The following is a 21,093-nucleotide window of genomic DNA, read 5'->3' as shown; positions in this document are numbered from 1 at the left end:
CTTCCTGAGTTTTCAATGCGTCCAACTTTTTAGAAACGGATCGCCGGATGCCAGTTGATGAAATGAAGACTATCCAGCTCCATCTGAGGAATTAAATCGTTATATTATTATCTGATATCCATAACAACAGTTTATTGACTAAGCTGAGTAATTTTTATTAACAGATTGACGGATATATTTTAAGTCCAAACATTAAATATATCTAGTACTCACTTGTATGATTGTGTCTATATCTGTGCATGTAGATTTTATGTGAAAAGCTTGTATGCTTCAGAAAATATACAAACATTTCCCAAAAACAAATAAAAACTGAATAAAAAGAAAGAAACTTACAAAAATAATATAAACACCATAGTTTGATAATCTTTATCTATAAAATTCATATTTACGGGTATTCAGAGATTCTACAACTTTTTCATCTATAACTTTTTATAAACCAGTTTGTTCTGACTGACGAACTGACTGAATGAATGACTGACTGACTAAATTTTCACTGCACGCTAAGTAAGACAGGGCTTTGCGAAAATCAATTCAAGATATTTTGAATGAATCTTAGCAAGCAAATAATAATCTTTGCCCTGCAATAGGCTATACTTTAAAAATATATTTGGTAGCCTAAAAGTATGCTAGCATTTTCGGTACAAAACAAAATAACTAAAGGCGTTCTTTTCGAATGGAACACAATTACGAAATATACATTTGGGTCTGGGCTAAAATGCAAATAAAGCGAGGTATTCTTGTGTATATAATTCATTCAGGTATATTTTCGGTCTTTTAATTTTTACAATCTTTGTGACACTTAATATGTAGGTAAAATACATCAATTAACATTCACATATGCTCATTCCATTTATTGTCCACACAGTATTTAATAACAATTCAAAGCTCAATCTGCATTTTTTTTGTTGGAATATGTATACATATATATTAAGTTAATAATTGAGTAATTGAGATATTGAACAATTATCGTTTAAGGTAGCTTTACAATTCATATAACATGTTGTTTTGCACTATATCATTGTTGTGAGGATAAGTGTATAGGGTATATACGCTCATACGAGGAAGTTGCAGCATTTTGGTTTCATTATATCGTTCATGGTATTTGTTTATAATATCAATTTGAGGCTTATTTATATAGTAAATTCATTAAAAACTAACACTAACGCAGAAAGTACACTAAAATCAATCAATTGTTTACAAAATACAAGCCAGAGACGGTTCATGGATCTGCATCTGGTATCTGAATGGGCACGCGGCTTCTGGGATTCTTAAGGATGTCACAGCTAACAGAGCCGCCTTTGCGTGGCCTCTGCTTAAACTAACTATCTAGATGTATAGTCTAATTAGAGTTCTAGGAGCCTACACTTAGAATACAACATCAGTTTGGGTTCACTTTGCTCGGTTTGAATATCAGCAGATGGAATCGATGGGCAGCTGATCCTGCTTGATGCTCAGTCGTCGCGGATTCGATTGCTTGGCGCGGGCGCTGCCATTGCCAGGCGTAGCGGGAGCAGCTGGAGCAGCGGATGGAGCAATGGTGTTCAGCGTGCTGAGACTGTTGCTGTTGCTGTAGTTGCTGCTGTTTATGGAATTACCGGAGTTGGTTCTCTCATTAATACTTGTTAGGTTGGGTATGCTCGGCGCTGTCGTCGTTATGGATATATTGTGGCCGCCCATTGTGAACAAGGCGCCATGCTTGCCATGGCCGTGGCCGTGGCTCTGGCTGTGGCTGTGGTGGTTGTTGTTGTTATTGTTGTTGTTGTTCAGCGGCTCCAGTTCGCTGGCCAGGACGCCGTTCGGTATGGAATGCGAGCGTATTTGCAAACGGCCCGAGTCCAAAGACTCATCGCTGGCCGGATCCAGATGGTCCACAGAAGCGGCCGAGGCAATGCGCTGAAACATGCTGGCCGCAGAGAGCGTGCGATCCGCAAAAGGCACTGAAATTATTATAAATGCAATGATGATAAATATGCTGGCTGTGGGCAATCCAAGGATGCACTTACCTATGCCGCTTTTGGCACTGCGCGTGCACTCGGACTTGAGCTCGTCCAGCTGTTTGGCGCTGCACAGGGGTGTGTCCACGTCGTAGGTGTTGTTGAACAGCGTATAGTCGACCTCATACTCGCCGGTCTCCTTGCGGAAGGACACCACATTGACGAAGCGATGGCCCCACAGTATCTCTGAGGGCAGATAGCTGCTGCGCGCCTGCGTGGTCATGCCCGTGGACTCAATGACGCCCTCTGTAAGGCAAAGATTAGTCCCAGACTCAAGTGTAGCTGTTGTTAAGCCAACTTACCCAGCATGACGACCACCTCGAAGCGCTCCTTGAGCATATCCGAGGCGGAGAGCATGTAGAGCGGACTGTTCCGATCGATCTTGTGCACAATGGTCGTCGGCCAGATGAACATCAGCCGATCCTCGCCGCCATCGGCGCCCACATGCAGCTCCTGCTGATAGAAGGGCAGCACCTCGCCCTCCTTGGTCACCTTCTTGCGTATGACCTGGGCACGCACGTGCGCCTCTATTATATGGGATTTGCGCATGTCGCCCACGCGGAACATCAGACATGGCGTTCCATCCCTGTGACAGATGACCGCATTCCTAGAGAAGAGCAGCGTCTGGGCGCGTTTCTTGGGACGCGACAGCTTGGCAAACACAATGCCCACCATGAAGGCCTGTATGAAGACGCCCGTGATGCACTGGATGCACATGGTGAATATCGCCTCCGGGCACTCCTCGGTCACATAGCGATTGCCATAGCCGATGGTCGTTTGTGTCTCCACAGAGTAGAGAAAGGCCGTCATTATGCCCTTCACCTCCGTCACGCAGACCGTGTGCGTCATATTGACGATCAGCTCCGGCTGCGTATTGCGCAGATGTATGTACTCCAGATCGTTGTGGGCAAAGGCAATCGTCCACCAGATGAACCCGAAGAACGCCCACGAGATGACAAAGCTGGCCGCAAACACCAGCAGCGTCCAGCGCCACTGTGCGTCCACGAGTGTGGTGAAGATGTCCTGAAAGGAGCGAGAGCAAGCGGGTTGTTCAATATCGAACCGGTTCAAGTCTTAAATTCCAAATGCAAAATAAATCAGTGAGTCGGCGTGAACCAAACCACAGATTATGTTCTTCTTCTTCAATGGCAGCCAAGGTTAACAAGAGCTTCCCTTGGGTTAGACAATTGAAGCGATGCGCAGCTAAATTTAAATCAGCCGCATTTGCATAACTCGCATATGTTTCTAAATCAATGCGTGTGAGTGGGTGTGGGTGGGTGTGAGTGGGGTAAATGTGGCTGCTCACCTGCAGATAGCGGCGACGTCTCTTGGCCACGTTGCCTTGCACCACATTGCACTCGCCATGCTTGAAGACAACACGTTTACGCACGCGTCGCGAGCTGAAACGCGTCTGCCGATACCTATGTGAAAGGAAGAGAGCAAGAGGAAGTCCAGTTATTTAAGAGAGCAGATTCATATAGATGTGTCTGTATGTGTGTGTGTGTGCGTGTGCGTCTCTAAAGAGGACCCTTTCTGTGTTGGGATTTTATATAATTTAATTTCCCCTCTTGAGCGAGGTGATTATAAATATTGGTATATTTAAGAGGGAGGAATGGGCACATTACTTGACTACCCTCAACAAATCCAAGCACAGTGGGTATTCGATAATTTAATTCTCGCGAATTTAAAATCATTTTAAAATTTACAAGGACATTTAGCATTCCCATTTTCTATTTTCGTTTTTAAACATATTTGAATAAAAACTATTTTAGTTATATAATAATTTTCAATAAAATATGTTATTTGTTTTGCATAAACGAGTTTGAAAGTCTTCAAATTCTTTTCGCAAACAAAAATAATCTGTGCAAGCGAGCGTCTACTGTATTCATAGATGTAATTGTTTTGTGGCACCTAGGCTAGGTTTGTTGGGCTATTTATGAACTCTTATCACCAGAACTGATAGCCTATATATGTACATATATATATATATACAGCGTACACTTGGTCTATCTCTTTGAAATTTCTATTCACATCTGTTGTCGTCTTTGTCAATTTGATATTTGTCACAGTTTGTAGCCGAACAGTTCGTTGAAACACGTGATTAAATATGTAGATAACAATTTCCCCATTTTTTGGGAAGTTAATTTAAATTCCGTTTACAGAATTTTCCGCATTTTAAAATTACATAATAGAAAAAAAACACATATTAATTGGATAGTTAAGCTACACATATTAAAGTACCTAATTGAGAGATAAATACTTAAAGTAACAGAAGATTTTCCATTGCCATTGTGATTGATAAATCGTGGCAAAAACAGGAAGTGCATATTCGTGCATATCTACATTATATATGTATGTCTATAGAGATATGCACGAGCACAATATAAATATTTTATTTTTAAACAACAAAAGACGCACTGTCCGAGAGGTTCAAGAGCTCTAATAGCTATCCAGACAGCATTTAAGTTCTTGTTTAATATTTTATGCACTATAACTAAACCAATTACCAGATCAGAGTCTGCGCTAAAACGCTGCCCACGCACAGGACAAACACAAAGCCAATAAGGATGTGCATTAAGAGTAAGTTGATAATTTGGTCAAAAATTAAAGTCAAAATAAATACTATATAGAATGCACTCAGATGGTTGTTAAACAAATAAAATGCTAAATATTATATTTCGGCGATCCTGCCGCTACGTCCTCAATAAGCTGAGCCCATGCAGAAATTCACATGTGCTTTCTGCCGGAGCTTTCTGTCGGAAGCTTTCACACAATCACGGATCAACAGTCAAATTTGCACTGTGAGACGGATTTGATATGCAGGCCGTTTGCAGTTGCGCTCAGCCATTGTTGCTGTAATCGCAGAATTTAACTGTAAACTGAAACGCTACTTACATGCAAAGCAACAACAACAGCAGCATCCGCAGCAGCAGCAACAGCAGCTGATATTTGTTGTTCTTGTTGCAGCTCTTTCTCCCATTGCATTGCAATTTCACGCTTTATCTGCGCTGTTCGCTTCATTCTGCCTACTTATGCAAAAGTCCCCACATGGGGACCACGCAATTAAAGCTCATAAATGCCCTCTTGAGCTTAAACTCAAAGCTCGGAACGCAAAGGGCGCGCTCACGAGCGCATTTGTAATGTGAAGCAGACAACAAAGCAAGTGGAAAACTGATCAATGGACTCGATAGTTGGATTTTACAGTTCTAGCTTAACACTTGCGCTCTTATAATAAAGAGAATTGGAAGAGTAGCTCTGTTAAGCACCTGTCTCCTCTCCCTCTTCTGCTGCACGCTCCCAACTGAGTGATTATTTATTTATTTATGCTGATGTCAACTCCGAACGTTGACAAAGCGCTTGCCGTGCGTTGATCCAACGTTTGAGCTGTGCAAAAATTCGTAGAAATTGCCATCGAACTGGACAATAACATTCATTAGTTTGAGCTTTCGAAATTTGTGTTTGTTTTCTAAGTAATCGCATGCAAATAAACCGGGTTTTAAAGCGTTGTTATACCCTGTACATAAGGCATGATTAGGAAGGGTATATAGAGATGTACGTATGCCTGAATCAGGCAGAAAACAAAAACTAAGGGACCATGTAGTATAGTGTGGCGAGTTCAAATAATATAAATCTGTCTATCTGAGCATTAAATAGTATTTAGATTTTGACACGTTTACTCTGCTCCATCAAAATTATACGTTAATTAAATTCTTGGTTATATCTTCTACCTCAATGCGATGCTCATTATATCAAGTAAAAGGGATTTTTCAGTTTTATCAGCGATCTTTCTTACTCTCTCTCTTACTCTGCCTTTCTGTTACTCTCTCTTTCTCTACCTCTGTCTTTCTCTTACTCTCTCTTTCTTTCTCTTACTCTATCTCTTACATGTTCTTGCATTCTCTTAATTCTTAACACTGTTTCACTTGCGCTCTGCCCTCACAGCCTGCCCCTTTTGTCTCCATTTATCGCCCTTCTATGTGATTTTCAAAACTTCAAGTGAGGCTTTTAAATACTGATGCAACTCGTTTAAGAGTTTTTAAAGTTTAAGCATATACTAATGTGGCTCGCGTGTTTTAGAGGGTGTTTGTAGGTGCATATAATTAAACACTAACATATGTACATATATTAGCGTAATGGGGAACTGAATACAGGGTACAACTTAGTTGGACATTCTCGACTAGAGCAGTCTGGTTTTTATTTTGTGAACTGCAGCTTTGCATTACTTATGGACAGATGACTAAACTGGCAAAGGCAGTTTCTGCCGTAGATCTTAACGTGGTTGCCAAAGGCGGGTAGACAAGTTCAATGGAATTGCACTGAGTCATTCGGATAGGTTTTGAATAATATGAAAAAAAGATCAGCTGAAATGCTACAAAGTTTTTAATGACAAAGATCAAGAACGAACTTGAAAAAATTTATTAATTAGTTATAAATTCAATAATAAAAGTTCTAGGAATATGCAAACTTCTTGTTTGTAAACATCGCATGAAACTGAGCTCCGTTCCTAAACTTTATGACATGGATCTATATAATCTAGCGCCTCGACGCTTCAGTCAGATAAGCAAATGTCTCGAGATAAAAACAATAATAAAAGTCAAACCTGACCTTAGACATTGCGATAGCTATGGCTAATCAGTAGAGGTTTTTCACTCAAATGCACTTCTCGAGCAGTTCTTGGCCCATTGCCAAACATTCTATAATCGCAATGCAACCAAAGAGCAGGGTCTGTAAAAAGTTAGCTATAACTATATAAAGTTGACCGAGGTCGGAAAAGGCAATTGACGTCATTTGGGCAAATGCCTTTCAGTTTATATAAAGCAGGCGAAGTCTTCAAACAATTTGTGTGTATTATTTGAATTGAACCCATTGAAATCCGTAATTCCGAGGCATAATTGACTATGAAACTAAATAGGGTTTACAAATCTGCTGAACTAAAAAATGATATATAACAGAAACTGAACTTAAGGTAGGGACATTTGTTCGACCAACTTTAATTTGCACGATCTATACATATAGATATTATATATCTATATCTATCTATCTGTAGTATATACTTAGCACATAAATCACGTCGGAAAGGGCAAAAACAACAACACAAGACATTTATCTTAAATTTAAATATGATTTTCGTTTTTGTGCAAGTGCAGTGCCAAAATTGAAATGCCAAAAGTCATATGCACAATTGCATTTACAGTCCACAGATATGAATATATTATATATATATATATATTCATATATATTTGTGGGTATATCTATATCTATATCTATATCTATATCTATATCTATATCTATATCTATATCTATATCTATATCTATATCTATATCTATATCTATATCTATATCTATATCTATATCTATATCTATATCTATATCTATATCTATATCTATATCTATATCTATATCTATATCTATATCTATATCTATATCTATATCTATATCTATATCTATATCTATATCTATATCTATATCTATATCTATATCTATATCTATATCTATATCTATATCTATATCTATATCTATATCTATATCTATATCTTTATCTATATCTATATCTATATCTATATCTATATCTATATCTATACTAACTATCGATAGAGTTGTCAAATGCCAATGCTACCCTTGGACATTGAACCACGTGTGCGCTGTGTAAACAAATTTGTTTAAACGTTGTTTCCATTTGTATAGCAAAGCAGATGTTTCAGTCTATATGTTATATAGATCATACTTATACATATGCATTCTTTATATAAATATATGTGCCTTTATATTTATAGCTATGCTTTAAACAATTGCCAGCGGCAATAAACAGCGCCTGGAAAAGCGTTGCATGCAAATATTTGTGGCAGCATTTAATTAAAGAGTTGTTTTCCCTTTAATGAAATGTACACACATTGATCTCTATAAACATATAGACATACTAACTAGCTTAAACAGCGCACAGCTGCGCGCTTGTTTAAATAAAGTATTAAATACATATATACTCAAGTACTGCTGGCTGCTAAAAGAATCCGAAGTCATCGATAAACGATTCTGAAGTATCGATGCACAGTGAAGACTTCGCGATTGGACAGTTTTTTTAAAAATCATTTCAAAAGCGAAGTTAAAAAGATTATACTTCAAAGAATTTAAACATAAATTTAATTTAGACAACTTCAAACAATCTTCAAAATATCGCATATTTAAAAATTACAAACATTCTTTTCGTTTATAACCAACATTCTTATTTGAAAATATTTCTATCTATGAATACATTTTCAAGTTCAAGTTCTTAACCACGCTCTTTAGCATAAAAGCTGTTCGCTCAAGGCAGCATTCACTGTAGTCACACATTACCTCAACAGCTCCTCGCGCCAGGACTGTTCGCTGGAATGCGTTGCCCGATAAACAATCATCGATAGACGACTGAAACTGCGTCTCAGCTCCGACATGTTGTTGTTATCGTTATCGACTAAACGTGATTTGTGAATACTTCTTTTGAGGGTAAAAACTGTTGTTGTTGTTGTTGAGGAGTTAAAAACTGAAATATGTTGAATTGCGTTGGAGGGTTTTTAGCGAGACGTTTTGTTTGTTATCCGTATTTTTTGTGTCTCGTTCTCTAGTTTGTCATTGTTATAAAAATAAAACAGAGACAATGCTTCTGCAGCAGGCGACGACGTGCCCAAGCAGTCATTTAAGTCATTTCTTAACATTTTGTGAAACACTTTTGCAAATACTTCTTTTTTTTTTTGTTTTCTTATTGATCAGAACTCAAGAGCTCTCAACTCGGCACAAATATGTGTTCAGCTTTATAAAGCGTATTCGATTGTCTTGTATTTCTGTTTGTGTTTTCGCATGCGAACCGAACGAACGAGCCACATTTTACCAACTGAGAACTGAGAACTCAAATTGAAATTCGTTGTAGGCACATGCGATTTTCTATGCGAACAGCGCCCCGCCTCGAGTAGTCGTACACCCGTACTGGTACCCGTACCCCCACACACACATTAACCACCAGGTATCTCTTGTCTTTCTGTCTATCTGGCCGCACTCGATCTACATACGTTCTGCGTTCCACACACTCACAGCCAAATAGCCAAGACTCGTACAAACAGAATTCATTTCGCATTGTCGATCGGGACCCGGGCCGCACTCAACAGTTACAGACCCATATATCCCATGGACAGTTATCAGCCATGACACTAAGGCCTCTACACAGGTAACCAAATAGATATCGACATATATCTCTGTGTATGTGTGGGCAATATCTAATGGCCCATTAATTTTTTGCCTAAACATTTACGAGTGTACGCTCGATATGAGAATGACAAGTATCTAGAGACACGTTTTGTTGATTATTGTTGAATTCCAGAGGTAAATCAATTTTAATTTCATTTAAGTGCTGTGCTCGATGGATAAGTTCTCTAAGTGTTGTCGGCGAGTATTACAGAGTCGAGTGCGTCTTGTATGTAAAGTCGTTCTCCTAGAGCTTTTCTTTATCAGTCAAAAATCAGGTCAAAAAGATCCCATGGTAGCCAAACCTTCTTTGAAAATAAAGAGCTGTAATCTGTTGCCTGTTTAATGGCCCGTAGACTTTATCCACAAGACGTGCCCTGTGCGAACCTCAATCGCATCTGTACAGATATACATTCATAGCATGTGGAAATGTTTTGTCAAATTTATTTCGAAACGCAGAATGTCGGCCATATATACACATGCTGAAAGCGCATGCATATAGAATATATATGCTTATATATACAAACATATCTTGTATTCCGCTTTGCTCGAACCGGTTTACACCGCCCGCCGTCTATGCAAATGCGAGAGATTTGGGTGTTCGATCGATTAAAAATAGCCCCCACATCCCAGTTGACATTATAAAAGGGGCTGGCGCCTTTCTTTTTACTGTTTTTTATTGCAGTTAAATAAACAATTGTGCACTTAACATCTAAAGTTCTTGGGCCTGTCCCGACCCATAATAATTGATATCTGATTTTAATCAGAAGCGCCCTCCCGCCCAAGGCATATATCTTATCGGCGGAATGTATCATACCCGAGTGTTACGAATGTCTCAAGTGCCACAGGATGGATCTATGAGTAATTTTACAAAGAAACCATAACGTAATAACACAAGCAGCAGTTGATACCCTTTATCGGCACAACCAAAAGCAGGTGTAGTTAACAATGTGACGTCAAGAGTGTGACGCACCTGAACCAATAATTTGTAGTCAAGTGTTGCTGGCGGGAAGCAATTAAAACAATGATTATGACTAAATTGAAGCCAAAGCAGGCCCAAATACAGTAGCATTCTTTTATTTTATTTGTTCAACTTTTATTTTTCCAACTAAGATGTCTGAGATACGAATAGAGATACGAAAGTTGGCCTTGTAATGCCCGTTCCACGGGGCAAGAAGAGTTCAAAGAACTCTCGCTAAATGTACTATACACAATTCTAGCTGGTAACAGAATCGTAATCTGAACAGGTTTCAATTTAATTTATAATATGTAAGACACATCATGCCGAGCACATGCTGAAAATGTCAGTTCATGTTGATGCCTTAACACTCGGACGCTAAAAGGTGATCAACATTTTATTCAGTCCGGCGACGTATCAATAAAAATGTTTGCAAGATTGTAAACAAACTTGGCTAATATATTATTTTATCATTTAAATGATATACAATAGCATATTAGCATGTGAATTTGTCTGGTTTATTACACAATTATCCAATAATTAACATATCATTGATCGTTTGTCTGTAGATCGTAAACATTTTGAACGTGAAAGATCCGTAAATTTGTATTATGTTTCATTTTATCATTCAATATGTTCTGCTTAATAACAGATCGTATGGCATATTCATGTTCTTAAGATCCTTAAAAGTTGGAAGGATCAGTAGATATTGGTAATAGTTTCCTTTTTGAACGAAATAGCAGGTCATCTTTTATTCGAGTATTAAAAAATATCCTAGGGTCGTTAGACGATGGAAAGATCCATAGATTTAGTACCAGATTCCTTTATTAACTAATTATAGCTTGAATAATTATCATTAATAATCATCATAATCATCATGTGTTAGCTATGAAAATTTTACGTATACCTTGTAATATCGTATGTCAGTTCATATTAACATGAGATGTTAAGCTTTTCTATTACCCGCCGTTTTATAATTATCTTAAACTGAATCATTTTGACTTACTTATGTTAATAAGTTTATGATAAGCTCCAAGTTTTTTTGGAGAGTTCAAAGAAGTGAATCAATTTGATAAGACACTCAGTATAGCTTTATATATATGTGAGTTCAGGGAACTGATTAGCTCTAATGAAACTTGAATAATAGTTAGGTTTTAACGTAGCGTTCAGACTCATTTCCTGCTGGTTTTTTTTTTTTCACTTGGTTCGTTTCATTTTTTAATTAAGTTTTATCTTTGTGACGGCTCAGTTCTAAAATTAAAATCGCCTATATGTGTCGTTAATCTTGAGTTTTTAGTCACGCCAAAAATATAAAAATAGTTAATGAATGTGGCATACAATTAGCAAAGGCATCTATTTGCTATTTGAATTTCGACTTTAGTTAGCGAAACGCCGCTGTCTCTGGTAATATTCCATGCAAATAGGGCACATCAACTGAAAGATTACAATCAAGACGTTTCCAAAACGTTTCCAGGCCCGAGGCGTCTGGCGTCTGTATATGCATGTTTAATTAACAGTTGCCGAAATTCGGCGAAACATTGTTAAACTTTCCACATAAACGTGAATACTTGAACAAGCAAGCCAAGTAACTCCATTTATGTCGATTCATCTCTATATTTATACTTTTGTATCTCAATCTGCAACTGTTTGGGTCTCTGTGGAACGACATGCCCAATAAGCGTGTCGCTTGGGCGGCGTCTTTAATGAGTCACGACGTGTCCCAGGCGCAGTTCCACACCTTCGGGTAAGTGCTAATAAATGCGCAATATTTGGAGAGGGGGGAGACTTGCGTGGCCTTATCAGCGTGAATTGGTCAGGGCCAGGTTTTTATCTGTTTTTAGCCAGTTGTCACTTAGTCTGGATTGTAAATAATACTCAAAAGTACACAGCCGCACAATAAGCCGGGCAAACACTAATAGATATAATAACTATGTATATCTGTATAGCTGTATATATGTATATATACACATATGGCGGGCATGTGACTGGGCCCCGACTTGTCAGCTGGTTGAAACAGTTAAGCGAGCATCTAAAATAAACGTCAACATGCGCCGCTTGTTAGGCAAATGACTACACGCTTTCTACATCTTTTGAATGTGGTACAGTCTGCACAAAAGTAGCCCGCATGCCAAAAACAGTAAGAGTAACGGTTGTTGCAAATAAATGCGCAATTTTCATGCAAGTGCAACTTGTGGAAATGGCATTCGACTTGCCATCAATTATTAAGTTGAAAGTATTATACTATATACAAAACAAAAACGTGAATTCCATTGTCATTTACACCTCCGATTCACAGTCAATATGACAGTTACTTATAAACACAAAAAGACGTGCATTAAGTGGGCATGAAGCAGGTACAGTCAGCTCAAAGGCTGGGACTTGTATCGGTCAGTCTTGTGAACCAGACAGTGTTGTACAATGTGTAGAGCATTTATTTTTAAGGCTATATATATGTGAATAAGTATGTGTAGGTGTGTGTTCGGCTTGAGCCAGATATGTAGAAGTTATTATAAGTCCCAATTTTCCTTAAATTATTCGCTATCTATATGCATACTAATCCCATGTACTATTAACCTAATCTATTTGTTTATGAAGAGACACACATATAAGTTAAGTAAACAAATAGGCGTGCGGCAGTGCCAAAGACTTTAAAACTTGCGATTTGCGGCTCATAAATTTGGTAGCAAAGTAAGAGCCAGGCATTGTTACCGGCCTCTAATTTATTTATAAAGGTAAAGCGCGCCATTCAAATTCCACCAACGGCACGAAAAGCGACCCCTGCCGATAACGTTGCCCATTTACCTCACTCAGTCAAACGCAAGCGATTGAGCCGCGTGTCAAAACTTCCTGAGGCGCTCAGCAGCAGAAAGAGTAAAGAGAAGAGGACGAGTCTGTCAGAGTTGGCGTGGGTGTGAGCATAGGAAAATGACAAAAATGCCTTGAGAGTACAGTATGTTAAGCGACCGGCGCAGCCAGCAAAAATTGCACGAGTTTGTCACGCAGACACTCTTATAAAAAACCAGCAGCTGCAGCAGTATAAGAGTAAAACTGCTGTTGCTGCTAATGTTATTGTTGCCATGCAATGTTTTGGGTAGCGCGTTCTCATGCTTTGTATTCGACACTGAAACATATTATAAAACATAGATTTTTTTTTTTTTTTGGCAGCTGTTGCGCTGTACTGTACATAGCTGTCGAGAGTCGAGTTCAATGTAATTGAAACAAGTTTGTTACTTAAGGAGCGACATTGGACACAGACCTCAAACCGCAGTGTAGCAAAACAAAAATGCACTTGAAAACCTGCAGCACTACTTATTAATAATTACAGGCGATAAACACAATCGTTTAGCAAACAGTTAACCAGCTTTCAAATCTGCGCGTGTGTTTGCGATTGTCTGTGTGTATGCATAACTTACTCGTACATCGCATCGACAAGATCGCGCTCCCAGGTCATCAGACGCTTCATGTTGCCCGAAAGGAAATGCGTGCAAATATGAAGATGCTTTAAATTCAATGCACACGCGTGCGTTATACAACACTAAATGTGTGTGTTTGAGTTTTGTTTTGTATATGTATATTTTAGTTTTGTGTCTTTTTTGCGCTTCTTTTTGGTTTTGAGGTCGGCGAAAACGCGGCGACAACACGCGGCGTCGCTATCGCGGCGGCGACTAAAATGTAACGGACGGTCAGCAGCAACAGCGGCGCGGCGACAATACAAGCAAAAATACGAAATATGTTTGCATCTATGTTATATTTTACATATGTACGCGCATATGTATGTAACTATGTATACATATATGTATGTGTGTTTGCTGTCGAGTGACAGCTCCTCCTCGGTCGAACGGCTAGCAAAAAATAAAAAGCTCTCTGCTCCTGTTACAACCTTGACGTGGATGCGGCAGCAGCAGCAGCAGCAGCAACAAATGAATTACAATTATAATAATTGATATTTGTGTTTAGAAACAAAAAGATTCGAGCACTTTTTTATAATACTGGTCCCCGCGGGTGACGTTATCGCTGGATCTGGATACTGGGTTATGGGAATTTTTGTGTTGTTAGCTTGTTGTTGTTGTTGTGGAGCAACTCTCTTAAAACACACACAAAGCGAATACTACTCGTTTCGCTCTTTATCAAAAATGCGTTCTTTTTGTGGTCGGAAAAGCGAATATTGTTTTTATTTTGAAATAAACAAAAACGCGCATTATATACACAGCGTCTGTTCCGGCCGACAGAGCGGAACTATTTACGTTTGAATTGAGTTTGCCGGTGTTTTTAACGTTAACGGTATTTTGTCGCTTATATTGTTATTGTTAATTTGCTGAACAGTTCATCCGAATGTAATTATTTAAGCGGCGTCTGATTTACAACTGGCGATGCATGTAAAATGCGTTTAAATAACTTAGCGTCGCTGCCGATCGTGCAACGAACTGAGCGCAGAGAGCGAACAGCCGCGTAGAAGAGATGCTGTTGCGGAGAGAGCGCGTGACTGGGAGAAGGCGCGCGCAAACAGAAGCAGTTGTCGTTGTTGCGCTCTGACGCAGATGTGTTACTTTCTGCGAAGACGGCTGAAGCCAAACTGAAATGCTCAGTTGACAGCATTGTTGCTTTTTATTTCAATTTCAAGTATCATGTTGAGGAGCCGATAGCAGCAGACGTCGCGTCGCTGCCGATAGCAACAGCAGCAGCAGCAGCAGCAGAGACAGCAGCATGCTGCTAAACACATGCAAACACTAAGAGAGTAAGAACAACAACGCGTGTTAAGGAATTTGCGCGGACAACGCAAAAGCAGAACAGAAAATCAAAATGAAATACAACAGCTGATAACCAATTTTGTTTTTGTTTGTTTTCGCAAACACTTCACAAATACAAAACGAAAGCAAGACCGAGCAACAACAACAAAAGGAAAACACAAAATGGAAAGAAAAAAACGCCGGCACGTTGCGCCATGCGACAAACGCAAACAAATTATATTAGCTGTACATTTTCGGCGGCTTTGCGGAGAGATTCATTCCAGACATTAATTCTTGCCGCTAAATCAAGGCAATTAACTCTGCGCATTGTCGCAGTCGACGGCGACGTTGCCGTCAGCGTTGGATGTGCCATAAACCGGGCTTACGTCGCGTATACATAATATGCAAGCATGTTAATAAGCAAAGTACATGAAAAATGTGAAAAGCTGCGACTCAGTTTCAATAAGTTGCTTTGTTGTTGTTGTTGTTGTTGTCATTGTTGCTTTTATTGCAACGCAAGGCTTAAGCCATGGCAATTAACTGCAAGCTTGACTCATCTGTAGGCGGAGCCATTGGGCGGCCTTAAGCGTTATTGCCAATTGTTTATTGTATGACTTAATTAAAAAATGCAATCTGTATCATTAGCGTCAGCTGCACTTAACTTTATTCACGGCAAGACTTTTGAGAATCGGAAATGCTATATCTGACCAGAGATAAGAAAATTTATTGCTCTTTTACAGTTCAATCAGATATTTTTTAATTTGCAGTTATCAGCGTCGTTTGTTTGCAAATAAAATTAATAAAAGCTGAAAAAAAGAGTGGAATTAATACTCTACCATGCTTTGCACACGGCCAGGAGAGTATAGTACAGAGTATAGTACAAAGTCTTGTAATCACATGATATACTCATCGATATCATGCATATAACAGCTGATTACATAAATGTTTCTATAAAAAACATTAAGTTAACTGTTACTAACAGTTGTTAAATATGTTAAAAACCTGCAGCTATGTAAATGTTATAATGTTAAATGTCACAGTTTATGCAGCTATGTAAATGTTATAAAAAAGAGCTGGACATAAATAACATGAGACTTACATCCGACCTTAAGAATGTGTTAAAATATTTTTTCAAATATTTTATCTTAAATGAAGTGAAAGAATAACAGAAACAAAAAGAATCAACAGGAAGAATTAAGCAAGATAAATACAATTTTAGCATATATCTTATTTTGACAAAGTGACTCAACGCAAATATATTTGACTGTTGAGAACTTTCAGTTGAATTCTTAGTTGAATTTACAGCTTCAACTTTAGCTTATTGAAATGTCTCTGAAGAGTGTTGAATTTGTACATGGAAAACCTGCTTATCAGCATAATTCGTAAATATTTAAAATTAGCATTTCGTGAGTAATTACAGATAGAGAAATCAGAATTTAGAAAATTAATCATACGTCCCGTGCGCCAACAAACAATCAACAAAGAAAGCCAAATACCAGACTGCCTACCAAAATTGAAAAAAAACAAATAAACACGGTTATGTCTGGGCGTCTATTAGTATGGCTTTTTTTTATATTTGGCATAATATCTACATAAGTAGTTTTCTATATTTAGCTCTGAGCGATTTGCATTAGACATTCAGATCTCGCAGGCGGCACAAGATCTAATCGGAACTCTTGGTTGCCCCAGCAACAGCTGGCCGACAGCTACTTGAGGAAATCCCCTTGGCAGTTGGCCAAATTGAGACCAAGAATTTGTTGCTCGGCCGTTTAACACGTTTCTTAATTAACTGAGCGCATAATAATTGCCAAAGGAAAACAAGTAAGAGTAGTCTAGTCGGAAGTGCTCGACTAGGAAACACCCTGGAGCTACCGTTGCAATCGTTATACGCACACACGCATAAGCCTAGGCCCGCATAATGCAAATGTTCTTGAATACCTCCGCTGTTTATTATCGGATCCTTATGAAATTTTCCGCACATCTATTTGGCATACAAATGTGAGTAAATACCAAAGCCCACGGCTATAACTTCAAAAATGCATGCCAAATATTTGCTCTCTGTAAGACAAAATGCTGATCAAGAATATGTATACTTTATGGCGTCGGAGATGCCTTCTACCACCTGTTGCATACATTTGCACAAAATCATTATACCCTGTCTACCCAATGGGCGCAGGGTATAATTAATAAATTATGCGCATTGGAGTTCTAGCCGCTTATTTAACTGCGCCGAAATATTTGTTTATTTGTTGACTTACCTATGCAAATCTATGCCAAGGTGCCAAAGTGTAGTTGACACCGAGTTTATCTCGCCAAAGGTAACTATCTAGGCACTGCTGGAATCTGTGCACCTTAAGTTAAACTAAATATTGACAAAAAGCAAAAGAAACAAGCAAACAGACAATTTGCTAGGTAATGTCAGGGGCGTTCAAGTTGCCGCCAAGTACAACAAGTTGTCGAGTTCTGTTCTAATTCAAGTCTAACCCCAATTACTTACATGCCTGTGCAGCAGGCGGAAATCATATTTAATTGTCCACCCACCAACGGCCTTAAATCAAAATAATTTAATTTTGTCATTCATCCAATCAACGGAAAGTTTATCTTTTATTTATTTTTTGTTTTTTGCTCGTTTAGCTTTGTTTTGACGTTGACACAGACGGGGCTGTTTTGTGCGAGGGGTGTGGGGGGAAATGGGGCCACAAAAGACTTGAAGCCTCCGATTACATTATCGCACATTGTATTATAGTCCATGCATATAATATACGCAAATGGTAGAACTCACAATATGTGTGTATCGAAGCAGATAAAATGTCCTATCAATAACGCAACTCGACAGGTGTGCGTCCCTCTCTGTGTGTGTGTGTGTGTGTGGAATACTACAAGTAGATACTTCTAGTAAATATACTAGACACCATAAATATTCAGTTTCTAGAATATTGTCAAGAAAGTGCTTTAAAGCATTGTGCAAAATGCTGTCACTGATCTTTGGCAAAAAGCCCTGGCCCCGTTGCGTGCGCACGTGACGTATGCGCAATATTTGCACAAGACGGAAATATGACTCTGCTACTAAATACCCTGCAATTATTTGTAGTATACGTAATATATCTGAAAAGTATGCTATATAACTACAACTAGTTTGCCTCTGCCATTAATTGCCGTAACTTTCTACTTCATAATTTATGACAGTTTCAACAAAGAAAATTTATGGAATTCGGAAGTTATTGAAAATGTTAAAAACCTTTATAAACTGAATTAGCAACTAAATTAGTTGGGATTAAACAATTTAACGTTCCAAGAAAGTTTTTTAAATGTGTAGTTAATATTAATATCCACAAAAAGACGAAAACTCGCCTGGCTCAAGAATTAGGTGGAAAAGAGGACAACAAAAAACACTTAGCGTTCCAAGAAAACTTAAAAAAAAATATTTAATTAAAATTAGTTTCCACGAATCTTAGAAACTGAAAAATGTCGCTATCGCACGCTTTTGATGATAAGCAAAAAGTGAATAACTTTAGTATTTCTTTTGAATTAATTGTTTTCATTTAATTATATCAATTTATATTAAGTATTATATCAATCAAAATATGTATTTTTTAAGAAAGGTTGTTTGGAAAACTATTAAGTTTTCTTTTTTTAGATATTTGCCAAAAAGTTGCTTTTCATATAAAATGTATGAGAGAAATTCTTGAGGTTGTCTTGCTTTGATTCAAGCTCAACACAAAAGAAATTACTCGCCTAAGTGCGTTAAGCAAATGATTTATAAATATAAAATTAATCAATGATATATATTTATCTAGCGGTAAATATTTAATAATAGGAGTCTTAACACTCACCTAGTTAATGGTCCTGGCGACTCGCTGACCGCCTTAATGGAGCGCCTGAGTTGCTTGTGAAACGAGCCCAGGAACGATTCCTTGCGCGAGAGCAGGGTTCCGCTGCCGCTAGACTCGCCGCCGGCGCTGTTGATGCCCGACCCATAGGTGGCGCTGCGATTGTAGACCTGCTCGCTAATGGCGCTGCATTCGGCAACGGGATCGGCGCCTGCGCTGGGGGGTAGCGTATTGACGCCAGCGTCTGCTGTGCTCAGCTGCTGCACGTTAAGCGCCGCTGTCGTCTTCGTGTTGGGCTGCTTGTTGTTGTTGGTGCTGTTGATGATGGTGGATTTGACAATCTCGGGCTGCTTGCCGATGTCCTCGGTGAGCAGCTTGGTCCAGGCGTTTTCGCCGGCTGCCTCAGATTTATCCATTATCATTCTATTTGGCATTGGCTACTTATTGTCTACAGTTAAATATGTATTTGAATAACTTTCAGTGTTGTCCTGACTGTTGCTTTGGTCTCTGCTGTCTTTGCTTTGTGGCGGCATTCGTTATAACGGAAAATTGTGCAAATTGCTGGGCACACTTTTCGTCTTCGCTGTGAGCACTCGGGAGTCAATCATCGAGACGATTTTGCTGGCAGCCTTCGCCGAATTCTGCAAATCAAATGAAACCAGTTGAGGATTTTCTCAATTATTTTAGATGAGTTGATTGCCTCTAATAAACAAATAGGCTAATCAACGTTATAAACACAGTTCGGAATTCAGTTAAAGCACGTGCTTGTTCTTGTTGTTGTTGTAAATATTTGACAGAAATTTATTGTGTCTGGTCACTAATTAGCTAATTATTTGATTAGCTTTAAAAATCCGGGCTTGTTTAGTTTATGAGCTGGTTTGCAAATATATGCTCATTTATTCCAAAGCAGAGACAAATTGTATATACACTGCGCAAATGTGTTGAAAGGGTATTTAAGAACGCAAAAAACTATACAAAGATGAAATTGCAAATTTTCAAAAATCCAAAACTCGCTTGAAATTAGGTAAGGCTTAATTAACTAAACGTCGAAAATGCAAATCGTTTACATGTTTACATTTATGTCGTATTCCAGTTGTAGGAAACTTTTTATTACATTTATTTTATTTTATTTTTATTTTTTTGTCTAAAATCAAGCTGCTCACACTATAAACAGCTGTCCGCATAAACAGTTCGGAGATGTGTTAATTATTAATTTTGGCAAGTTTTCTCACACTTTTGACCAAGTTTTCAAACAAATTGACTTGTGTTTATATTGCCCGATGGCCGGTTTCTTCTCTTTTCTTTTCAAATATGCAGAAAATGCGCATAAATACATTTATTCAAAAATAAATACATGTTTACATAATATTGCCATAAATTTTCATAAATTCATATTCGCACTGTTTGGAAAACATCATAAAGTATAAACAAAGCACTATATATATATAAATTTATATTTATATATATCTCTTTTAATTCGCTTACTTTTTCGCGTATTATAAAAAATTGTGTATATATAACAACGATTTCACTTTGAATCTTGCGAAAATCACATACGCAATTTTAGTGCCTAATTATGCTACAGTAGCTGCTGTAGTTAAATAAATTTCATAATTTCTATTATTATTATTATTATTTTTTTCTTTTTTTATTATCAGTATTCGTTTTGCCGCGCGCTGAAGAGCCGTTAAATGAGAGCAGCACGCAAGAAATCGCGACTGATTTCCAAAATGCGACGGAACTGAAAGAATGCTCGAACAAAAATGACTTACTAGGAACGACACGAGATGAAGACTGCGGCGGGCGTTTGTTTTGAGTGTGTGCGTTTGGGTATGTGAATGTGAATGTGGCTGTCGCTGTCAATGCGAATAAGGCCAAACTGGACGCTGAGCACGCACGCGCTTTGGGCACACTGGGGGGAACACTGTGGCGGCGACCGGGCGAACCGCTGGCCGGAGGCGTTTTTGCTGCTTTGCGTTTTGGCTTTGCTTTCTGCCTCCGCAGCGTATGAGCAGCGTTTGCAAATTAACTTGGCGCTCGAGTGCGCGTTGCCAGTTTTATTATCCAAATGTGAACAGCAGCAGCCGCAGCAGCAGCAGCAGCAGCAGCGCTGAAAGCAGCAGCAGCAAGCAGCAACAACAACAACAACAATCACGACCGGTAACGGTAACGTCATCTAGCACACACTTTTATCGAGTTGGCAAACGAGGCGTCTGCGTCGGCGTTGCGTCGGTGTCGACGTCGGCGTCGGCAACGGTAACAGCAACGGCGTCGGCGTCGGCATCGTCTCGTCTACGGCTTCGGCTTCGGCTTTTCAAGCATTTTGTGTTGTTGTGTTTTTGTAAATGTCCGCTGTGCTCGGGGACTTTTCA

The 21,093-nt window shown here is 38.7% G+C and overlaps 1 protein-coding gene across 3 annotated transcripts; it reads right to left on the bottom strand.

The window, feature by feature from the left end:
• Window positions 1-753: 753 nt before the first annotated feature.
• On the bottom strand, window positions 754-20,816 carry LOC115761241 (G protein-activated inward rectifier potassium channel 3). Of its 3 annotated transcripts, XM_030702935.1 has the most exons (6): window positions 20,494-20,816; window positions 18,725-19,362; window positions 3,301-3,415; window positions 2,297-3,017; window positions 2,004-2,240; window positions 754-1,937 (listed from the first exon to the last, which is right to left on the bottom strand). In XM_030702935.1, the coding sequence occupies exons 2-6, from the start codon at window positions 19,153-19,155 to the stop codon at window positions 1,411-1,413; spliced, it is 2,031 nt and encodes a 676-aa protein (XP_030558795.1). In that variant the 5' UTR covers window positions 19,156-19,362; window positions 20,494-20,816; the 3' UTR covers window positions 754-1,410. The 3 variants fall into 3 exon arrangements, with proteins under 3 accessions (XP_030558795.1, XP_030558797.1, XP_030558796.1); XM_030702937.1 differs by lacking the exons at window positions 18,725-19,362; window positions 20,494-20,816 and adding an exon at window positions 13,578-14,701; XM_030702936.1 differs by lacking the exons at window positions 18,725-19,362; window positions 20,494-20,816 and adding an exon at window positions 8,328-8,564.
• Window positions 20,817-21,093: the final 277 nt, after the last annotated feature.

The sequence above is a fragment of the Drosophila novamexicana genome, unplaced genomic scaffold (assembly GCF_003285875.2).
Source record: "Drosophila novamexicana strain 15010-1031.04,08,12 unplaced genomic scaffold, DnovRS2.1 tig00000485-arrow-pilon, whole genome shotgun sequence".
In the NCBI taxonomy this organism is placed as follows: domain Eukaryota; kingdom Metazoa; phylum Arthropoda; class Insecta; order Diptera; family Drosophilidae; genus Drosophila; species Drosophila novamexicana.
Note: the sequence above shows the minus strand (reverse complement) of the source record. Positions and strands in the feature narration are given on the sequence as shown.